Raw genomic sequence first — 21715 nt, 5'->3', positions numbered from 1 at the left:
CCGATATCGCGAACTTCAGTAAAAGTATCATGTTGCTCTCCATTTTCAGACACTTCCTTCGAATGTTGAAGATGAAGTTGGAGAACAGCTAAAGGGAGTCGGCCAGAGAGCAAGGCATCCTTAACTACAGTTTTCAGATCCAAATTATTGCTCTTCCAACGAGTCATCATCTCCTTGGGATTTTCCAGGGGCAGAACTTTATTTTCAACACACGGTCCTTGAGGTACAAGGTCAGACACAACACTTGACCCACCATGGGCCCAGTGAGCTTTTGAGGACGTCATATCCATAGGCATCAGAGCATGCTCTTCATTGCTACTCGAGACATAAGCACCCTGTTCGTGTATTGATTCAACAGAGGCAGCATTCCCAGGAACAATTGACAGCTGAGAATCATCATGCAATGAATTTGGATCAACCAGATTCAGCGACTTTTCATTGTCTCCCTGTGCAATAGACAGACATTCTCAAGTTCTAGCACGAACACGCCTTCACAAGCAACATGATAGAACCTAGGGTAACTATGAGTATATCACAACACAAATTGTCAGTATCATATTGTACCTTTCCTAGCTTCTTAAATTTTATGGCAGTTCGGTGTTGCAAGTTCCGGGTAACCTCCAAAAGGTAAGACATCTCAGACAACCTTCTCGAACTTTCCATTTCCTCTTGATACGCAGAAATCGGAGGAAGTGAGAGAATATGTGTTCTACGTTGGCAATGCGACGTGAATCCACCTTTTTGATATTCAAGTAATCCATATTTTCGAATCATTTTAGTAGCAAACCTTGTAACCATTGCAAGTAACCTGCATTTAGCAAATGATAGAAGTTTGAATATGCCACATGAAATCATTTTAGTATCTAACATGATATAACGTTCAGGTTTTTTAAGTACTATTTAATGTCAATGAAAGAAAATACTATCTCAAGGATATTTTGAATAAAAAATATACATAATTAATTTTTTTCACCCCATTGATCAAAAGGAAAAAAGCACAATATGGTGTCCACAAAGAGGAGTGAAATACTGAACTTCAGCACTTGGGGCTCTCATATGAATCTGAGCATACCCTTAATCTCCAAGATTTGAAGTGACATAATAGAAGAAAAATTATCAACAATTTATTTAAATTGCGACAATAAGGGGCTACAGAAAGTGAATAGACAATGTGGTTTTATATATGCATCATAACCTCTTCGTACCTATGGGTTACACATTCTTCAAAGCAAATTTTAATCTCCAAGATTTGAAGTGACATAATAGAAGAAAAATTATCAACAATTTATTTAAACTGCGACAATAAGGGGCTACAGAAAGTGAATAGACAATGTGGTTTTATATATGCATCATAACATCTTCGTACCTATGGGTTATGCATTCTTCAAAGCAAATAGACACGTTAAAATCACATATCTAAGAAGCAAAGGGCACTTGCATATCTCAAATCAGTGTTATTGTATACAGCATGCTAGTTATTTTAAAACAACAGGCTAATAAGTCAGGGATGTTGTACTCACCACCTAGCTGGAAAGAAAATACTGTTTTGAGACCGTGTTGATGAATCTAAATAGAAAATAGAATTATCCTAAAACCATCATTAGCGAGAAGATCCTCACCTAAATAAAGCAGAAATGTCGTTATCACTTTTCTTCTTGTGCGACAACAGATAAACCGCAGAAAAAAGCAATCTCAAAACACCTTCTTCTGCTAGCATTACATCACCAAGCATCTCCAGGGACCTAACCAAAAAGAATAGATCAATCATAATTAGTAATACAAAATCAGATCTTTAAGATAAGCACAATACACTAGGCAAAAAGAGGGAAAACATCCTCGAGGAAGCGTTGCTGATAACATTATCAAATTCCTAAGAGAGTTTCGACTGATATATTCAGAATAAATGTACCCTAGTGCCACCATAAAAATTTAAGGCGAAAATAATTACAGAGTAATTTTCATGAAACTATAAGCGAAGCAGAAATAAAAGATCGACTATTAATGTGCAGTCAAGAGGAAAGGTAAATGCAAGTTACGACAACAAATAATTTTATGAAATCAAGTAAAAACACATAACACAATGGCAAAATTAAAAACGAAAGGAGTTTGTCATAATAGTAGTCACATTTGTTCGTAACAACTTTCTCTAGATAGATGGCATCCTTCAAAAAACAACTGAAAAACACAACCCACAATTTCAACCCAATTCCCCCAACTGACAGATATACACCAAATTCTCTTGCAATTAATTTGATTCTCGAAAGACAATACTTGTTAGGAAAGTACAGTTCTCAAATCAGGTCAGTTTCCTGACCAAGAAACATAATGTAAAAAAGCATACACACATGCATGCACACACTCTAGCAACTCACTCGTTGATATCATCAAATTTTAAGTAGTCCAACGCCATTTGCAGACGACGTAAACGAGAAATTTTCAGGTCCCAACCTGCAACAACAGCAATTCATACAACAAAACCATAAGCATACCACCACAACTCAAGTGCATATCCATCATAACTTAAGCGCCAATATAAGTCAGATCAATATCGCTGCATGTTTCAATCTACAAGAATTCTGCAGTAATTGCTGGAGAATATAAGGAACTGGAATCTCCGTGTGGGCTGTGTATGTGTATGTGTGTGTGCGCTTGCGCATGCGTTTGGCTATGCCTATAAGTAGCTAGGGGTGTTTAAAATAAACACAAACACCAACATTATTTCAACAATCAGTTGCTAGATCTCTTACAAGAGCCTTGGTTATGCTTTTCTTCATGTTCAACATACACTTCCTCAAGCATTCGACATGTGAAGCTAACCATAATCCCAAACTAACTTAGCAACAACTTAATTTTTCAGCAATATAAATTATGTCTCACACAAATGATAGATTTTTAATATCTACAGAAGTTGGACAAATGGATGGATACAGTCTTAGGTATATCATGAATGAACAATTCAAAATATGGAACAAGGTAATTACCATATATGCAGTTGATGGAATAATTTATGTGTGATCTTGTGTTAGAAATGCAATGATAGATTCAAACATTCTTACCGTTCTCCAAACAAACACGATCTGCAGCTTTCGGGCCTTCAAACAAGATAACTCTATCTATCACCTCAACTTGCCAAGGAAACTCAGTTTCCCTTGTCCCAAAACAATCTCCTCCCTGAAGTCTTGTGACTGTTTTGTAGATTGGCTGCAGATAATCAATGGTCTCTACAGTTGGGTAATTAGAGGTGATTGACATGGAAGGAAGGTAAACTGAAAGACCACTACGTGTCACCAAGTAAAGAAAACCGTGAAAACAGCAACCAACTGATTCTTCAGTAAAAGCCTCTTCTACTCCATTAGAAAACTTTTTGTCACCATACTGCAAACAACTATCATCCTTAACAGTCAAAATCGTCTGTAGACTAAAATGAATAATCTTACAAATTTGGTTTCCCTTTTCGACATGCTTTCTACTGAACCGAGTGAACCCCAGTGGAGAAAAGCATATGTTATCATCCAATCCTAGTTTGTCTGTGCATAGAATTGTCTTCCGCATGAGATGAGACTCTGTTTTCAAATTTCCATGCCTATGGAAATTGGTTTTAGATTGAGTAGAAGAAGCATTCCTCCATGAAACAAAGCCACTGGCTCTCCAACCAAAATTGCTATGTTGGTCGTCCTGACACGCATCAGACACTATGGTACCTGATGCAGCAAAGTTAGGATCCAATTCTGAAAATATATTTATACCTCGAGACCTATAAGAATCTGGGAACGCTCTTTGATAGCCTATGTCCATGCCACCGACTTTCCAGCCAACCAAGGTACCAAGCCCAAAATGATGAAAGCTGGGAATCGATTCCATGGGCATATGGCAACGACACTCCTTTGGAACAAGCTCGCCAGCACATATTACAAATATCAAACCATATTCATCAACTGCAGCGATAAGCGATGTATGTGAAGCAACAACCAATTTCCTAAACTTTCTTCTGTTCAAGTAACCATCACTGTGAGACAAGGACTTGGAGTGAACAACATTGACAATGTCAGCTCCCTGATTAGCGTCCATAGCTGCCTCTTGCAAATTTGATAAAGGATCCAACCCACATGTCTGTAAAATGTCCATGTGTGCAACACAATCACCAGATTTCACATCATACAGAAAGATGAAACCAGGAACATTGAGACAGATAACAAGTTTATCGGTCAGTCGAAAATCTGCCCAGTCATCTGCTGGTTCTACATTTGATTCCCAAAGCTTCAACAGGGAAACCCAACGCATTCCCCAGCTAAACAGCTGAGCGACAACAACAACATTCTTACCCCTATTTCTATGATTTTCGTTGCTTTTAGAGACAATTGCAGAGTCATATAATGCTATAACAAACCCAATCAGAAATTGAGAATCGCTGGAGAATACTTTGGTGCACCTATACAAACTCTTTACGACATCATTTCTGGATGACACTTCAGCTTCAGGATTTTCTTTTAATGGAAAACCATCATCGTGGGTATGATGGACTTTCTCCAGTAGACTATCCTTCCGAAGCAAGGAATTTCCATGAGAAAGATGATTCCACAGAAGTAAATCACCACCATTAAACATGCTAAATGAAACGACTTTTGCAGAGCATGGAAATGATGACTTCCCAGGGAACCTCCACTGTATTTTACCCTCAAATTCAATAACTTCCATGTCAGTGAAAAAAGATTGCATCCACCTCTTTGAACCATCAAAAGTACACTCTCCTCGCTGTTCCAGTTTCTGATTTAGCATAGAAGGTCCCCACTCAACCCACTTCCCTTGTCTAAATTCGCCATTTGGTATGTACTCAGGTCTGTCATTTGAATCATCGGAACAGAAAAACGCATGGACTGTAACTCCATGGTTTCCAGAGATAAACAAAAATTCACTAAATATAGGATCTTCATGCTGATTATAGGCATCCCCACAAGCGCCCCAAGTGACAGACTTTGCATCGAAGATGAAAGAACCATTGCAATTTGAACTGCAATTATTTACAGAACCTGTATCACCATAACCTACATCTGATCCAGAAGAAGATGGATTGTTTTCTGAATCTGGCCCACCAGATGCTGTAAAAAAATGAAATGGGAATGCAGACAAATGCAGACTATCAGTATCTTCTCTATGAAATTAAACAACACTAACATGATTAGGAATGCAAGAAAAAACTTGTTACCTGCCACCAGAGGAAGCAATAAACCTTCAGATTGGTACGAAAGTAGCAATAGCACCTCCCTTGATGGAGATATAAAACCCTCATGATATTCTGACAGATTAGGTTCGAACTGGGAGGATTCCCATTTGTGCAACTGCAGCACAGCAGGGCCTTCACTGCATAATGACTTTTCCATCCTGTGTTATACCAAACAGCCCAACAGAACACCTTAAGAACAAAGAAGTTATATCATGCTAGCGGGTTCAGTGCAAGCAAACAATACAATGAATTTCCAGAAGGATCACTTACAACAAGGGTGCATATCTAAATAGAACCAGAAGCATCGATTTAACTAGAGGATTAACAATGTTTGATGCACCCATCACCATCTGTCATCAACTCGCTATTTAAACCAGTACTTGGTTTGCAAACCTACATAGTCCATAAACCATTCTTTACCAGAAGATTCCCTCAAGTATTATTCGATCCTAATTATTAACCCAACCGAATTCATACCAAGTTTGCCTATGTTACAATGCCTAACAATTCCAAAATATTCAAATCGGGGGGAAAACAAAAACCTCAGAATAGCAATGCAAATTTCACAGAGAAAAGCGATTGAGATGCACCACTCCACAACAACCTTTCTACCCTACTAGTACACTAGAAAGCACCGCACACAAAATAGAACTCTGTAAGAACGAAGAGGAAATATCACACAAGTGGATACAATGCAGGCAAACAAACCAAAGAATTCAGAAGCATAACTTAAACAAGGGTGCGTATCTTAAAGGAACCAAAAGCATTGCTTTAACTTGAAGACTATCACAGTCTACACAGACTACAATAAGTCATTCCTTACGACCAGTTTTAATTCATTCGAATTAAATCCTGATCACGTAATCCAACCCAATTCCTCTAACAAGATTAGTACGAAGATTGCCTATCTTACAAAAGCTAACAATTCGAAGAAATTCATAGCGGGAACAAGGACAAAAAGCAATCAAGAATAGCAATCCAAATCAAGTCGACGCTACATAACTTGTATTTCGATACTACATCATCGTCAAAAATAAATTAACACCGTAATCAAATTGAAAGATCAAAACCCTAAATCATCCGTCAAAAAAGATACCTGGAAACTGATTCTAATCAATCACCACCATTCCGATGGATCGGCAAATAAAGACTTCTCTCCTCGCTGAGCCTATCGTCTCTGAATCTCTCGCGCTTCTTCTCAGCGTGTGTATTCTATAGTTCCTCTTCCTCGCACGCTGCTTCGATGACTGTCTTCGTCGTCACAGTCCAAGATTTGGGGAGACGCAGAAATTCTCCGATGGAAGGAGAAGATGGTTTTTTTTTTTTGGATATTCGAAGTCTCAGCACGACAAAAGAATTTAATTAGAAAGCGAGCGACATGAAGGGCATTCCCGTCATTTCATCGTTCTATCCACGGCTGGGCTGTGTCTGACGCATGCCGGTTGAAACTAGAGCTGTGTTTTATTTTTAAAAAAAAAAACAACCTTCTAGTTGTTGTTTATGGTTTTTTTAATATAAAAACCTCCGCTGTTTATAAGTTTAAATAAATTCTAATAAAAAAATTATTGTATTTATCAATTTCAATCTCAACTGAAAAACTATTTTAAAATAAATTACTATAAAGAATGTTTTAGAATTAAATTAAAAACATACAATTAATAAAAATATAAATTTCCAGAACTTTTAATAAATATATAAAATTATTTGGATTTTTTTAATGAAAACCTTAATAGGAAGCTTTAAAAATTTTAAGAACCCTTGGATACCTTTTTAAAAGAAATTGAAATGGTCAAAAGATAATTAAATATCATCTTAAAAAATTATTATTAAAAATCTCGATATAAATATTAGGATGGAATCTGTAATTTGAGTGAATGACTTCACCATTTTGTTATTCATAAGTTTGGATTTAAATTCGAATGATTTATTAACTTTTTTAATAACCATATATTTATATTTTCTAAAACACATTTAGTAGTTCCATGTATATTTTTTTAACAAAGGATTCCTAATATTTTTGTTAGAGTTTTGCGGTAATATGCATGAATTTTTTTTGTTAAAGGGAATATATGTATACTTTCTACCGGCTTATTGGATTGTGATTTTAATCGAGAGCTTCAAGTTATACATATTCTAGTGTTATTTTATATTATATTTTAAAGATTCACTTTTTAAATAATTGTTTATGTTTATCGGATTTGCCATTTTAAGAAGCTATTCTACCCGATTAACTGATAGATTTTTAGAATATTAGTATTAGATTAGTGATTAATAACTTTTAAAGCCAGAAATATAGGAAGCAGCATGGGCATATTACATCAAAATTTCATTATCTTTATTTAAAATCCATAAATTCTTTAAAAAAAAATGAAAGATTTATTAGTTTTTTATTTCTTTTAAGTAATTTTCCACCAAACCCTAATTGGGCTTTGAATAAGCCCATATAAAGATTCATAAGCCCACACACACAATGACAAATATTTCATACATAAATAGACACACACACACACATATATATATATATATATATATATAACCCTCGATTCCTCGTTAGTATCCGCGGAACAAATCGAATCAAACGTGGACCACCACGTTAATTAAATTATTGTGTATTGTACGGATCAATTATACGATCTGATGAAGCTTATAGATCTATAATTTTGATTGATATGGAAATATATAAGAACTAATATACATATATATTATATCGTAATCGTTATTATTTTTAAATTGGATCAATTATACGATATGATTAAATTTATAGGTATGTTAGATATATCCTAAACTATAATGATGTGCAGATATTATATTGTAATTGTGATCCTTAACTCAAATGTACGTTCTAATTTCTCGAAACTATCTCCAGAATTAAGTGTCGAATTAGTTACTATCTTGAATTTTATTTTTTTTTATAAGACTTTTTAATAGAAATATCATCCCAAGTAAATTTAATTCAATATGCGCTCCTATTATAATAGTGTGTATTTGCCTTAATAATTAATAATAGCGTTTATAACAATGAAATTATCTTCATCGTTAAATCTGGTCCACTCGATTGGAATATCTTATAAGAAATGAATTATTCAACTTATTATTTTGAGGATGACTTTTATAGCATATATTAGAGTGATTGATTCAATGTCCGGTTTGTCCGGTTCTCTCAACCGGTTTGGGTATATATTTATATTTCTATTTTTAGCCGTCTAAGTGACATTTTTGTTTGTGCTCTCTTAGTTAAAGAATCGAATTGTTCCCAAATTTATATTTAAAATATTTTGAATATCCTCCCAATTTAATTTTTTCATTGAATTAAGAATTAATATCAGATATAATTCTATTTGAAATAGTATCTCTTATTTTAATCTTAATCCGAATGAAACACAAAAAGAACTTTCATTCGAATATTTCAAAATTCACACGACATATTTCATGATTGATAATTTCAATTCATCGTAAAAAACTGATAAAATAAAGTATATAATGACAAATGGTGGCATTGGATAAATATGATTTTGAGAATATTAAATGAATTCCATTGAAAATATGAATTTTCTAAGGTAAAAAAAAAAAGGGTTCACGGGCTACAAGAATTGGTGAATGAGTTCGGTAGTGTTTGTGTGTGGTTGGGACTAATGAAAAGACAGAGATGCCAACAAAATGCTGTCGTGGGAAAGTTCACGGGCGACACATCACGACAAAAAAACACCAAAAATATCAATTTAAATTGAATATATATATATATATATTGTTTTCCGCAAGTTAATTCGATTATTGCCGACCATGAAAAATTAATTTCGTTACTTAAATTTGATAAAAATTTATATTAAAAAAATATCAACCACACATGGAATATCTTCTCTCTCTAGTCTTCTTTGTTTCTACCCGCGTGAAAATCTAACAAACTCAAAACTTTTAAGCAAACATATTTTGATTGTGAGATATATATATATAAACTGTCATATATGTGTGTATATATGCTCGTGACCTGTGATGGAGATATTATAATCTTCATTTTTCTATTTTTAATCCAATTTCACTAATTACTTTTGTATTTAAATTTTAAACCACATATCTTATCTTACAAAAAAAATATTAAAATGGTTCACAATAGAATATTAGAAAATTTAAATAGATCTATCTTATGTATTATTATTATTATTATTATTATTATCTGATATATTATTTTTTATGGTTATAATTTCTTTTAATCATCTATTAAAAATTGATAACTCGATGTCATATATTTTAAACCATTTATGTATATATTGTTGTACCTAACTACAATATACTATTAAGGTAGTTATATATATTTTTATTACTATTATCCTCACTTACCAAGTATTATACAATTTGGCGAATTAAATATTTTTTTTCGAAATTTGTATATAAATTATGTGTAGGTCCAAACATTTGATTTAATGACTTATCCATCCACATATTTTTAATTCTTATGAAGGCTTAATTAAGGACAATTGATTTCGTTTTCTAAAAACAGTACTCGCTGCAATACGGACCACAAATTATTTTGGACCCACGCAAAAAAAGTCAAGTCCACAGTCTTTCTTCTTTTATTTATTTTTTCCACTTTTGGTTAATTAGTTGATTTTGGTTCTTTGCTTAGTCATAAGCAAAATCCAAGGATAATTAAAATTCGACTAAAATTAGGCAAATAATTCATATATGATTTCTTGATTACTACCTCGCGAATTATATAGTCCACTAATTATATGCTAATAGTATCTAGATTTAACCTACGTGTGAGACAATATTGAATAAAAACTATTTGTTAAACAACTATAATTTTTATAAAAAAATGAAATAATATAAATAAAAACTCGACCAATCGATTACAAAATATATATTTTTATTAATTTACCAAGTTTATTTTTAGAACTTTTTTTCTGCTTACATTTTTATTTTATTTTCATTGATTTGAGGAATATATGAAATATCCAACAACCATCTAGATTTCTCAATGAAGGAAATTACAGCTAACTCCGAAGAACAACTTCACGTGAACGGAAGTAGTAAACAAAATTCCAGAACATTTCTTCATTTCCCTTCGCATAAATCCAAATCGAAGCTACAGAAACCGAGCTGTCTCTTAATCTTTGAACCATATGACCTACAACACACACATACATGTATATATATGTATGTGTATATGAATATAATATATTCAATAAGATTAAAAAAAAAAGGAATAAAACCTCAGGAACTGCATGGTTTTTGTTGTACCATATGTCCTTTCGCATAAACTATTGACTCCACAGCATTGGTCTTTGGGAGAAGGGAGAAGTGGAGAAACAAAGTGATTCACCGATGAAGAAGGAAGGGTGTGAGATAGAAGCTGCATATATCGACTTCAAGATCTCTCCAAGGACGAGAGACGTTAACCCTTTCGCGATCTTTGCCCGGAAACTGCAGCAAGAAACTGATGATCAGAAGCTGAAAGTTGAAGAGCCATGGAAGATTGAGGAAGAGACAGGCAACAAGATCAAGCATGTCTTAAAAGGAGTTACATGCTGGGCGAAACCATGGGAGATTCTCGCAATCGTTGGTCCGAGTGGTGCAGGGAAGTCTTCTCTGCTCGAAATTCTTGCTGCTAAAGTCATTCCGCAAACGGGTTCAGTGTTTGTGAACCAGCGACCTGTTGATAGAGCCAAGTTCAAGAAAATCTCTGGTTATGTCACTCAGAAGGATACTCTGTTTCCTTTGCTTACCGTGGAAGAAACCCTTATGTTCAGTGCCAAGCTGCGTTTAAAACTACCTGAAGATCAGCTGAGATCGCGGGTCAAGTCTTTGGTGCAGGAGCTAGGCTTAGAAGCTGTGGCGATGGCTCGGGTTGGTGATGATAGGGTCAGAGGAATATCCGGTGGAGAGAGACGTCGTGTTTCTATAGGAGTTGAAGTTATTCATGACCCCAAAGTTCTTATCCTTGATGAACCCACATCTGGCTTGGACAGTACTTCGGCTCTGCAGATCATAAACATGCTCAAACTAATGGCTGAAACCCGAGGTCGGACCATAATTCTGAGCATCCACCAACCGGGCTTTCGTATAGTCAAGCTCTTCAACTCTGTTCTTTTGTTGGCCAATGGCTCGGTCTTGCATCAAGGCTCTGTGGACCAGCTTGGTGGATACTTGAGGTCAATCGGCTTGCAGCTTCCTCTCCACGTAAACATCGTTGAATTTGCCATTGAATCAATTGAAGCCATCACCAAACGGCAAAAGACTCAGCAAGGACGGAGTGTAGGTCATGCCCTGACATCAGCAACAACACAACAGCAAAAGAAATCAGAAGAGATTCAAGGGGGGAGCAGAAGTGGCAGATCCACACTACAACAGTTGTTTCAACAATCCAAGGTTGCTGACGAGGGAACCATGAATGTTGGAACTGAATTCACCAGAAATTTCGCAAATTCAAGAATAGAAGAGACTATGATACTCACTCGTAGGTTCTCGAAAAACATATTTAGAACTAAGGAGCTGTTTGCTTGCAGGGCGGTTCAGATGTTAGCTTCAGGATTTGTTCTTGGTCTGATTTTCCATAATCTTAAAGATGATATCGTTGGTGCACGAGAAAGGGTAGGCCTATGTGCGTTCATTTTGACGTTCCTGCTAACTACAACAATAGAGGCACTGCCGATATTTCTGCAAGAAAGGGAGATTCTAATGAAAGAGACCTCTAGTGGGAGCTACAGAATATCGTCATATGCAGTTGCTAATGGACTCGTCTACTTGCCATTTCTGCTCATCCTAGCTATCCTATTCACAGTCCCAGTATACTGGTTGGTGGGTCTAAACCCTAATTTCATGGCGTTTCTGTACTTTCTGTTGCTGATTTGGTTGATTCTTTACACGGCAAACTCAGTTGTCGTGTGTTTTAGTGCACTGGTTCCTAATTTCATCGTCGGAAACTCAGTGATTTCCGGTGTCATGGGCTCGTTCTTTCTATTCTCCGGCTACTTCATATCGAAGCACGAGATCCCCAGATACTGGATTTTCATGAATTACATCTCCCTGTTCAAGTATCCATTCGAAGGGTTTCTGATAAACGAGTTCTCCAAGTCAAGCAAGTGCTTGGAGTACGTTCTTGGGAAATGCCACGTCACTGAGGAGGGTCTACTAAGAGAAGAAGGGTATGCAGAGGAGAGTCGATGGAGGAATGTTGTGATCATGGTTTGTTTCATCTTTGTCTACAGGTTCATTTCCTATGTGATCCTGAGGTGTAGGTGCTCCCAAAGAAGTTTCAAGGGCGCCCTAGTTTGAAGGATATGGATAAAATACTGTCTTTGATCTATGTCTTTGCATTACAGGTTTTGTTCACATGTTTCATAATTTACTTCGTATAGCTTCCGAAGAAGAAAACTCAGTTTCAATAAAGAAGTGGAAAAAAAAAGTCTTCTCCTGCAAATAGATCTTTCCTCTGATTTTATATCATATTCACTGGCTTTCCTGTTTCTATTTCGTTAAGTGATTTAGATAAAAGAACAGATCAGTTCGCTGTTAATAAACAAATGACACAGAAAGAGCTGAGCAAGTTACTTACAAGATTAGATGTGAGCAGCATCAGCTGCGCGATCCATTTGGTCATCCAATTCAGATTCTGTCTCAACCTGCTCCTCGTGTTCCTGATAATTCCCGAGATAAGGGATGTAACCAGCTTGTTTCATATGTACCTCGAGATTCTTACGAAGCCAGCGTATTTGCTTCTTCCGAGGATGCCTTTCATCTTTCACCACGAAAACGTCCAGTCTACATATTTAGTGTCTTCCTGCTTCAAAAATCCTGAATAATCGCGTGCAGAAAGAATGCCAATCATGGTAATGTGGTATGGTTTCTGTTCAGAATCCAGCATTTCCCGGAGCAAAGAAAGAACCTCATTTCCACAACAATTTTATGCATATCCCACTATCATCTTGATGCATGAGACACGATCTATTTCCATAGTTCCTAAATATTAGATAAATAACTTCTACAGAACCACAATTCACATGCATGTCTATCAAGACATTACCCACAAATAAATCAGATCCATCACCAGATTGAAACTTAAAGCCATGCTTCAGCAAGGATGAGTCTGCAATACAAAGATGTAGATCCATAAGATATGCGCCTGCATTTAGTAGATTCCCAAAAGTATAGTCAGCTGGGCATACTAATTCTCTCTTTAGGATGGGAAATAGACTGATTGCCTCGTCATTAACCCCCGTTTGGGTATAGCCTGCTATAAGTGCATTCCATGACATAATGTTTCTTTCCGTCGTGTAAACATAAGTCTAGCCCGCATTGCGCTTGCAGCCTTAGCATACCCACTAACCATGGAAGCTTCTGACTGGACGTTCCCTGTCGGCATCAAATATGTAGCTAGCTGTGTTAGTTTTTCTGACATTTTGCACACATGTCCACGAACAGAGACATTGTGCTGAGAGCAAGATCATCCCTCAACTTAACATTTTTAACAGCACAGCACGTCCATGAATCTCTTGGCCAACCTTAATTGCGGACAAGTTTGCAGAAGCGCTGACTATACTTGTAAATGTAAGCTCATCTGGCTCAGATCCAGACATCGAAATCAGGATGAAAACCTTGAGAGCTTCCATCTGGACCATTTTGTTCGTAGAATGAAAACCAAATCATTCCAGTAGACAACATTTCTATATAAACATATCAACAAGAGGAATGCCTATATCAACATCTGCTAAACCCTGTGTTATCTCTACCAAAGCATGGATTTGGGTACCCTTTTTCATGTCCATTAAACCTGCACAAGCAATGGGGCGAAAACACATTCATCAAGCACAAATTCCTCCGTATGCATCAATCCAAAATAACGCAAAGCCTCTTCAAACCTATCCTAATGTGCAAACCGAGCAACCATGGATGAAGTCCCATGTACGCTGATCACTTTCAGACATCCGACCAAAATCACTCTCAAACTCATCAAGGAAACACGATTTCTCAGAGGCATTTCGTCGAACACTCTGGCCATGAGCCTGTGCTGTATAAAAAAAAACCCACCTCTGAACTGCGATTTGAAGATAAGGGCATCGACGAGACGATCATTGGGCGCTGAATTCGATCGGATGCACGAATCGAGAAGCTTCATGTATGGCGGAAAAGAGGGTACTTTCCTCCCAATTAGAAAAGGGATTTCGGTTTCCCTTTTCGTTTTTCCGGTTCGAAGACAACTGTGCTGAATAATACTTTGTTTTCAAATGAATTCCGGTTTTCGTTACAAATTTTCTCTCTCAGTTAAATTTTTAACTCTCTATTTTCAAATTTATTTAATTCGGCTATTAAACGTGATAAAATAAAAAGAAGATTGGTTTGAATTTGTAAGGGATTTATTCATATTGGGTTTTTTTTTTTGCCTTTCCTAACGTAAATATCAAACCTACTATCATTTTTCTTTCTCAAATATTATTATTATTATTATCAAATATATTATTCTTCTTCCGCACGTGCAGTTTGGTGGATGTTTATCCCAAGTGGTTCGTGTGATCAGACCAGAAGTGAAGCTCTGTTTGTTAAAATGTAAATTGTATCCAAAACTTTCTCGAGTTTTTTTTCTTTTGTTAAAAAAAAAAAACTTCCTTTGACATGAAAGGAGAGTCAGCATATGACTTTACGGGCGACAAGCTATTTTAAGTAAACTTATAATATCATGTAAACTTTCCATAAAAATAAAAATAAATAAAAACCTTCAATTAACTCCTCACCTTTGTGATTGACTCAGAGTTCGACTGGTTGTACCGCAGCGGTTGCGGTTGCGGTTGCGGGTGACGGCGTTTTCAAAACGTTTGATAGCGATTATGAATGATAACATTGATAAGTACTGACTGATTGATAAGTTGCTATTGGTAGCGATTGCGAGTGAGTGTGGTTAGAAGTGAATGGTTCGTTGCGGTTGCGGTTGCGTTTTGATATAAATTATAAAAAATTATGAATGATAAGTACTGAATGGTTGATAAGTTGTTGTTGGCAGCGATTGCGGATAGGTACGGTTAGAAGTGAATGGTTTGTTGCGCTTATGTTTGCGTTTTGATACAAATTATTAAAAAAATATTATTTTAAAATAATTTTTTTATAATAATTTTAATTAAATTTTTAGTATCATTTGATAAAAATTATTTACTAAATTTATAATAATTAAATAATAAATTTAAAATATAAATATTATCAATTTAATTTTTTTTAAATAAAAAAATAATTTTATTATAAAAATTATTAATAATAATCATTATTAAATCTAAAAAGTATATTATTATATCTTTTTATTAAAATATAATACTAAAAAATAATATCAAATCATAACACTAAACAAAATCATCATAAATATATATATATATATATTCGAATTTTATATAAATTTTAATAAAGATATTTTAGTTTTTTGTCAAAACACCGGAAACCGCTATTAAAATGCAAGTTAGAAATTGTGATTAGAAAACACAAGTTTGGTTGCATTTGCAGGTGGTTGCGGTTCAACCAGTCAGTTTTTCAATCGATTGCAATCGCCGGAAATCGCAACCGCTCCGTTTGGTGGTAGCGGGGGTGCAACCAGTCGCTCCTAGCATACCAAAATTAATTTTGAAAGTCATTCACCAAACCAATCAGGTACAAGGAGCGAGTCGCATGCAGTTTTCCCAATTTGGCCTCAGAATCCATTAATAGACATCTCCGCTTCAGTTGCCTTGGTTAACGCCTCCCTCTCTCTCTCTCTCTCTCTCTCTCTCTCTCTCTCTCTCTCTCTCTCTCTCTCTCTCTCTACTTAACTTCACATCCATAAGATCACATCCACGTTACTTTGCATCTCCCGGGAGAGAGAGAGAGAGAGAGAGGGATATGACTGAGAGCCCTGAAAATGGGTCTCCCGGAGCGGCGGAAACAAACCCAGGAAGCCCTTCTTTCAGAAACAACAACGGCAACAACAGCATCAACAAAGAGCAAGATCGGTTTCTTCCCATCGCCAACGTCGGGAGGATCATGAAGAAAGTCCTCCCGGGCAACGGCAAGATCTCCAAAGACGCCAAGGAGACCGTCCAAGAATGCGTCTCCGAGTTCATCAGCTTCATCACCGGCGAAGCCTCCGACAAGTGCCAGAGAGAGAAGAGGAAGACCATCAACGGCGACGACATCATCTGGGCCATCACCACCCTAGGGTTCGAGGATTACGTCACGCCGTTGAAGATCTACCTCTGTAAATACAGGGACACCGAGGGAGAGAAGGTGAACAGCCCTAAACAACAGCAGAGGCAGCACCCGCAACCGCCGCAACATCTTCCCCAACAGAACCATCACCAGCTCCAAGATCAACAACATAACATGTCGTGCGGTGGTAATCTCTACATGTCCCACCACCACCACCACCATCCATCGCCCTTTCTTCCGCCGGATCATCAATCGTTTCCCGTCCCCTTTTCTCCGAAATCTATTCAGAAACAGTTCCCGGAGCAGCATGATCAGATCGATTCCGTCGGACAATGGTGAAGACTTTTGTTTAGTCTCTTCTTTTTTTTTTTCTTTATATATATATATATATATATATATATACATACATATGCTTCTTTTCCTTTTTCTATTCCCTTCTCTTTGAATCGCGTCAAGAACTTCTCTTGATTACAAATACGTACACGCATTAGATACTCTTTTAGATCCTTGCTGATATATTTTGAATACGTATTCACGCAATGCTACATCATCGCACGTGTGATTCTTTTACCCTATATTGTTTACAAAATAAGAATTTTTACTGCCGCATGGTTTAATATTCACATTATTTTTTCACAATTCGTTTTGAATTTCTTTTTATATAGTCTTTTTGCTAAAGGAGTATTCTTTGCTCATAATTTCCATTTCCTTTTAATATCAAACGCACATAGGTAACTATATATACTTTGTTGAATATTTTACATGATATTGGACCAACTGATTATGATTAGTGATCAATGTTATTAAATTTGTGACTATACTTGTATCAGTGAAATATGTGATGCCATTGTTTAATTAGTCAAAGTTAAGGCCATCTGTGTGTAATAAATTTTAGAAAAATCCCAGAATAATACCTGAATTTTTCAATTTTCACGAAATAAAACCTAAACTTTGTTTTTTATCGAATAATATCCTAACTTCATTTTTCAGTCAAAAATAAATCTGAACTTTATAATCTTTGTCGTTTTTAACCTTATTGTTGACGTGGTGTTCCGATATCGTGATATGTGGACGATGATGTGTCAAATACGGTCAAAGTGCTGACTTGCCACGTAGGATATCGGAACGCCACATCATCAGCAACATGGTTAAAAATGACAAAGATTATAAAGTTCGGGTTTATTTTTGAGTAAAAAATGAAGTTGGTGTATTATTTGATATAAAAAAACAAAGTTTAGGTTTTATTTTGTGAAAATTGAAAAATTCATGTATTATTTTGGGATATTCCCTAAATTTTATGGTTACTAAAGGATAACGTTGTTATGATATTATTGTGTATATAAAACAGTACCTCGAAAAATGTTTTGGAAGCGGGAATTTAAGTTAATTATGATTCATTCTGTATATTTTAGTTTTGCTCAAAGAAATGATGAAGATGGGGGCAATTTCAAATTATTTGTTGTTGTTGTTGTTTTAGGGTTTAGACTGTGGAAACTGGGGTTAGGCATGTTACAACAAAGCCTTTAATTATAAAATTCAGATCGGTTCAATTATTTTGGTTCGGTTTTATGGTTTAATCCTTTAACCGACCTTATTCCCCATATGATTCATTGTTTACAAAAACATTTTCTATATTCGGTCATGAGACATGTGAACAACTCCATTTTTCTCAAAGTTTGATTATTATTATGATGTCATGTTTAAAAGTCTAAGCAGCCATTTTACAGTAATTAGATTGTCGGTTTCTATAAAAAAAAAATCGCTAGGAAATATCCTTTGAAAAAAAATTCAAGGAAAGCTATAAGTTTTGAATAATGAAAATTTCATCTTATATCAAAGTTACATTTCCAATTTTTTTTATATCTATTTTAAATAAACTAAATTATCCATTTGAATTCATTGAATCATTAATCATGGTAGAAATTTAACCATGATAGAAACATGATGGTTTTGCGATTTGTCGGATACATAACTCATACGATAATATGATATGATGCTACAACAAGTTAAGATTTTATAAAATTGGATAATTCAACCGGTTAAATGGAGATACAAAACATGTGTTTCGTTCCGAATTCGACTCTCAAATTGGAGAAGAAAACGTAATTCCAATCACATGACTTATTCTCGTCCTCAAAATTAGTTTGGTCTCGATTCTGGATTTCCGTTTACCCAAAAAAAAAATATAAAACCGGTACTCTTTTTTTATGTAACAATTTTGGACCTTGTTCGTGTCCCGTTTGGAAGCATCGATGTTCACGAAAGATATAATAAAGATAGCAAAAAAAAATCTGCAGAAAAAGATTCCTTTGGAAACAGCAGTTCACAGACGTTCAGTAAGTTAGATGTCAAAAGGACAAAGCCATGTAGGAACAATGCAAGAATGCAATGGGGGGTCTAAGCCTTTTGCATGAAGACAACATATACTTTTGTCCTGTTAAAAATCAAAGAACAAAGACAAAATAAAATTGTGGGTTCTGTTTTATTTTTTTTGAATACTTCAATTCATTTGTATAATTTTTTTTTTTTATAAGTTCTTTTGGCTGTTTCCCCCAACCACTAACCAAGTGGGCTTCGACTTGTATCGAGATTCTTCAAATACAATTATTTGAAGCTTTTAATCTTCTGTAATTAACTAATTGCATTTTTTTTTATTTCTTTTCATACGTTTAATAAGGTTTAAGGGTTTGGTGGAAACACAAACACATATGTAGTGCAATCAAATGGTTTAGGAAATCTAGCAAAAATAATGTATAATAATAATAATAATAATAAGGTGTTAAATTAATCTAAATCCTAAATTCTAAAGTGCGTAACTGCGTATGCAAAGAATTTTTTAAATAAAAAAGAAAAACATTACATTTTTAATGAGATGAAAGATCCGAAAAATCCAATGTATAAGTATTTATGAATTATATTAAATAAATTTGAAATATCAATATATTATAAAAAAATATATTATTGAATCTTAAATCTATCTATTCGTCCCTTTCAACGTCTTTCCGTAGACAAAGAAAAAGAATGCTTTTTAAAAACATGACCAAATTTTTCGTATAAATTTTGAATTGCTATATTTTTATTGATTAAAATGAACACTTATTGAATTATAAAAAAAAGTTAAATTGCAGGGGAAATGACGTATCATTCATAGATATGTATAGGGTGATACATTGTCGTCTGTTTTTTTTTTTCTTCAAAGAAAACATGGTTTGCCTATTTCGTTTTTCTTATATAGTTGTGGTTAGTATTCGAAATCTTAATTTTTTTTTTCCCATTTTCGTTTAACTATAAACTTTAGATAATGTATAAACCATCATTTATTTATAAATTAAATATATTATAAGACCATTTTTTAAAACCACTAATCCACACACATCGTGGATTGTATTATCTAAACTTTACATGTATCATAATAAACCAGAGGTTCATATATTTCGAATATTTAGAAATTTGGATTATCTAGCCGATTTAATCTACCAAATTATTCTTAAAAAGGTATAGTTCCTAGAAGATAAATCTTTCTACAAATGTTTGGGAAAATTTTCTTAAAAAGCTTTGTTTTACTTTATAGCTACCTAAAAAAGCATATATTTTATCCCAAACAGGATTAGATTTTATCATTATCTCTTACTGTATTAACGTCATACCTTGTCTAAAACAAGAGTAATTATGAATATATCAAATACGGAAAAAAAAGTTGCAGCTTAAGGAAACTAAAAGGGGAATATGATATATATATATATATATATATATATATGTGTGTGTGTGTGTGTGCATTTAAGGTTATATATATACCAAAAAAAAAAGGTTGTAATAGTTATCTTGTTTTTTTAACCACCTCATCATGTTGCGACATATGGAGATAATGACAAAGCGAAGATACATCCAAAATATAACGTATGATATTTAAATTTCACTAGTAATTTAGATAAAGGTCCTGAAGTATTATGGAGTTCACAATTCTTCCATATATTTTTAAAATTTTGAATTTGACGTGAAATTCAATCAATTTCTCTCTCTCTCTCGATATTATTAATTATACGTATGAGGCGAATATAAATCTAGGTTTCTGTAGATAATTTGTATTTACAATAATAAAAAAATACACGAAAATACGTATCCAGTAGTTATGTCTTAATATGATATGTTTATCTGTTTTATGCTATTATTTATCTCTTTTTTGTTGGATTTTTTTCCTTATTAAACCCTATAAAATTAGTGGTGTGGGTGGGGAGAGATAAAGATAATAATATAAATTAAAAAGAGAAAAAAATGATTTTTTTTTTCAGAAATGGGGGAAGATCTTGCGACGGAGACTTGTGGTTGTGGAGATGAAATTAGGGGAACAATTTGGATACTCTCGAAACTTGATGGTTTGTTTTCTAATTAAAAATAATAATATAGGGGAAATTGCAAATTGAATTCGTGGATTTTCCTTTTTTGGGCGAAGACTTTCCACTTTTTGATACATGGGACAATGTATATCTCCATAAATACGCGAACGATACATATATATGTAATGTACCGAATTTACCCTTTCTTTGTGTTCTTGTTCCACTATATATACGCGCTCCTGCTTTACCAAAGACCCCTCACTCGTCATTTCGCCATCTCCTCCACCTTCAGAAAAATGTCTTCTTCAACAATTCTTCTCAACCCTAATCTTCTTCAGAAGGGCGATGAAAACAGCGATTCGATCATTTTCGACACGTCGTCTCTCCAAAAGCAGAAGGATTTGCCGGCGGAGTTCGTGTGGCCGGAAGACGAGCTGTCACGGACCAAACAGCCCGAACTCAACGAGCCGTTCATCGACCTGAGTTGCCTCGAGAACGGCGACGAGGAAGCCATTGCTAAGGCGGCTTCACTCGTCAGAGCCGCGTGTCTAAGCCACGGCTTTTTCCAGGTCACGAACCATGGAATAGACTCCGACCTTATCAAAGCCGCGTACGAAGAGATCGACGCCGTCTTCAAGCTTCCCCTGGAGAAAAAGCTCTCTCTCCGGCGGAAATCCGCCGCAGAAGTCTCCGGATATTCCGGGGCCCACGCCGACAGATTCTCGTCCAAGTTGCCGTGGAAGGAGACGTTTTCTTTCGGGTACGGATTCCTTCAAGGCGAGGACGGAAGCAAGAACATGGTTCTTGATTACTTCAAGAGTGCCTTGGGGAGTGAATTCGAACATGTTGGGTAAGCGTTTTTTTTTTCATGATCATTTTCTTTAAAACTCATATGAATAAGTAAGTGCCCACATCAATTATTTGGTCTCTTTCAAACACAAACACTAACTTATCATGTTTGTTTTATATATATATATATATATATTTTATATATATATATATA

At 35.0% G+C, this 21715-nt stretch overlaps 4 protein-coding genes across 4 annotated transcripts in view; 3 read left to right on the top strand and 1 right to left on the bottom strand.

The window, feature by feature from the left end:
• The window catches only part of LOC104804480, a 19942-nt gene extending 13403 nt beyond the window's left edge, over positions 1 to 6539 (bottom strand). The window contains exons 1-7 of the mRNA XM_010528795.2: positions 6318 to 6539; positions 5204 to 5379; positions 3057 to 5096; positions 2373 to 2448; positions 1620 to 1742; positions 565 to 808; positions 4 to 446 (exon numbers count right to left, since the gene is read on the bottom strand). Coding sequence (XP_010527097.1) covers positions 4 to 446; positions 565 to 808; positions 1620 to 1742; positions 2373 to 2448; positions 3057 to 5096; positions 5204 to 5378 — 3101 coding nt within the window. The 5' untranslated portion in view covers position 5379; positions 6318 to 6539. The remainder of the gene's footprint in view (positions 1 to 3; positions 447 to 564; positions 809 to 1619; positions 1743 to 2372; positions 2449 to 3056; positions 5097 to 5203; positions 5380 to 6317) is intronic.
• A 3602-nt stretch (positions 6540 to 10141) lies between these two features.
• Positions 10142 to 12666, top strand: LOC104804478 (ABC transporter G family member 5). Its single transcript, XM_010528794.2, has one exon. The coding sequence runs from the start codon at positions 10544 to 10546 to the stop codon at positions 12491 to 12493; it is 1950 nt and encodes a 649-aa protein (XP_010527096.1). The 5' UTR covers positions 10142 to 10543; the 3' UTR covers positions 12494 to 12666.
• Positions 12667 to 15758: 3092 nt separating this feature from the next.
• On the top strand, positions 15759 to 16885 carry LOC104804477 (nuclear transcription factor Y subunit B-7). The gene has a single exon (XM_010528793.2). It carries the CDS (start codon positions 16073 to 16075, stop codon positions 16715 to 16717), a length of 645 nt encoding a protein of 214 aa, XP_010527095.1. The 5' UTR covers positions 15759 to 16072; the 3' UTR covers positions 16718 to 16885.
• A 4090-nt stretch (positions 16886 to 20975) lies between these two features.
• Positions 20976 to 21715, top strand: part of LOC104804476 (gibberellin 20 oxidase 2-like) — a 3517-nt gene continuing 2777 nt past the window's right edge. The window contains exon 1 of the mRNA XM_010528792.1: positions 20976 to 21562. Coding sequence (XP_010527094.1) covers positions 21009 to 21562 — 554 coding nt within the window. The 5' untranslated portion in view covers positions 20976 to 21008. The remainder of the gene's footprint in view (positions 21563 to 21715) is intronic.

This window comes from Tarenaya hassleriana, unplaced genomic scaffold (assembly GCF_000463585.1).
Source record: "Tarenaya hassleriana unplaced genomic scaffold, ASM46358v1 Cleome9, whole genome shotgun sequence".
In the NCBI taxonomy this organism is placed as follows: domain Eukaryota; kingdom Viridiplantae; phylum Streptophyta; class Magnoliopsida; order Brassicales; family Cleomaceae; genus Tarenaya; species Tarenaya hassleriana.
This window is presented reverse-complemented; position numbering and strand designations above follow the sequence as displayed.

What these genes read in the sequence shown, in the direction of transcription:
- LOC104804477 (XM_010528793.2), top strand. Translation starts at nt 16,073, where the DNA reads ATGACTGAGAGCCCTGAAAATGGGTCTCCCGGAGCGGCGGAAACAAAC.
- LOC104804478 (XM_010528794.2), top strand. Translation starts at nt 10,544, where the DNA reads ATGAAGAAGGAAGGGTGTGAGATAGAAGCTGCATATATCGACTTCAAG.